Source organism: Otolemur garnettii, unplaced genomic scaffold (genome assembly GCF_000181295.1).
Source record: "Otolemur garnettii isolate 467f Iridium unplaced genomic scaffold, OtoGar3 scaffold00233, whole genome shotgun sequence".
NCBI lineage: Eukaryota > Metazoa > Chordata > Mammalia > Primates > Galagidae > Otolemur > Otolemur garnettii.
Genome location: NW_003852628.1, coordinates 284,113 through 285,548, shown reverse-complemented (window position 1 = coordinate 285,548; position 1,436 = coordinate 284,113). Strand labels below are relative to the sequence as shown.

Sequence of the window (1,436 nt, the reverse complement as noted above, 5' to 3'; positions counted from 1 at the left end):
TCTTTCCCTCCTCCTAGAAGTGAAGATTTTAAAATGCTGGAGGAAACTGGCTCCAAGACACACCACACACAAGCACGCACACGCAAATGCACCCTCCTTTGCTATGAGGAGGGAGGTAGGAACTGGGGAGGGCTTCTAGGGTCACCGCCAGGGGCGGGGTGTGGCCGCCTAGAGGCGGCCAAAGTCTTCTGGCTTCCAGGTTTCTACTGTTTGCCTTCGCCCTACCTGGGCGCTGAACACCGTCCTTCCTCCCGAAACCCGATTAAACCTGTGTGACCCGGGAGACGTCTATTTGAGCGTGAGTCCCAGACATCAGGCAGTGGTGGTGGTCACGGAGAAATCTGGCGACGGGGAGCGAAGCCTGCCTGCAGGCAGGGGGATGGGCTAGCTGCTCCGCCCCCAGCCTGATTTCGTTGGGGAGGGAGCACCCGGCTCCCGCCCCTAGCTGGCCCAGCCGCGTGGAGCGTCTGGGAGAAGACCGAGCCGACCTGCTGAGATGGAGGCGGTCGGCACCTGGGCGCTGCTGCTGGTGCTGCTGCTGCTCCTGCTGCTGGCGCTGGTGCTGCCCGGGACCCGGGCCCGAGGCCACCTGCCCCCCGGGCCTGCGCCGCTGCCGCTGCTGGGGAACCTCCTGCAGCTCCGGCCCGGGGCGCTGTACTCTGGGTTCGTGCGGGTGAGGGACCGCGAGGACGTCCTGGCTAAGGGTGGGGGTCCAGGACTAAGAGAGAAAGCGGGCGGGGCAGGTGCCCTGGGAGAGAAAAAGGGGCGTTCGGTTATCTTAAGGAGGCAGGGGTCCCAGGGCAAAGGGGCTGCAGTGCCCTGGGGTAGGGATAGGAGATTGTCCGGGGCCGAGAAGGGAAGGCTGCCGAGAGAGAGGATCCTAGGGTGGGGCTTCAGGGCTAGGAGGGGCAAATACCTCTGCCGGCAGAATCCTGGGAAGGTGAAGGGCAGGGACCAGGGCAGAGACAAGCAGGAGAGACAACTGAAGGGAAGCAGATGGGGGTAGGCTCGTCACAGTGGGAGAAGTAGCTGGGACATACAGGTGAGGTGTGCAGAGGAGGGGGGGCAAAGGGAAAAAGAAGGAGGAGCCCGGGGTGGGGGCCGGGAAGAGGCTGGGGGCGGGGGGTGTAGGCTCTAGGGGATCCAGGCTGAAGAAATCTGTCTGTAGAGAATCCCAGGTGGGAGGATGGGTGGGGCGGGGAGTTCGCTGAGGAGGGAGGGAAAGAGAGCAAGAAAGAAGGCTGGGAAGTCCTCACCTTTGAGGTGGGAGGTGGAAGTGGAAAGAGGCTCTGCGTTCCTCATTCAGAAGGATTCTGGGGAGACATGGGCAGATGCTTCGCGATGTCTGCTCCAGAATTTGAGGAGTTTGCAGTGATTGAAAGGGGTGACTGGGCTCGGCGCCTATAGCTCAACCGGCTAAGGCGCCAGCCACGTAC

The 1,436-nt window shown here is 62.7% G+C and overlaps 1 protein-coding gene across 1 annotated transcript in view; it reads left to right on the top strand.

Annotated features, from left to right (window-relative positions):
- The first annotated feature begins 446 nt into the window (after nucleotides 1-446).
- LOC100952154 (cytochrome P450 2S1) overlaps nucleotides 447-1,436 on the top strand; it is a 13,346-nt gene continuing 12,356 nt past the window's right edge. The window contains exon 1 of the mRNA XM_003802090.2: nucleotides 447-673. Coding sequence (XP_003802138.1) covers nucleotides 497-673 — 177 coding nt within the window. The 5' untranslated portion in view covers nucleotides 447-496. The remainder of the gene's footprint in view (nucleotides 674-1,436) is intronic.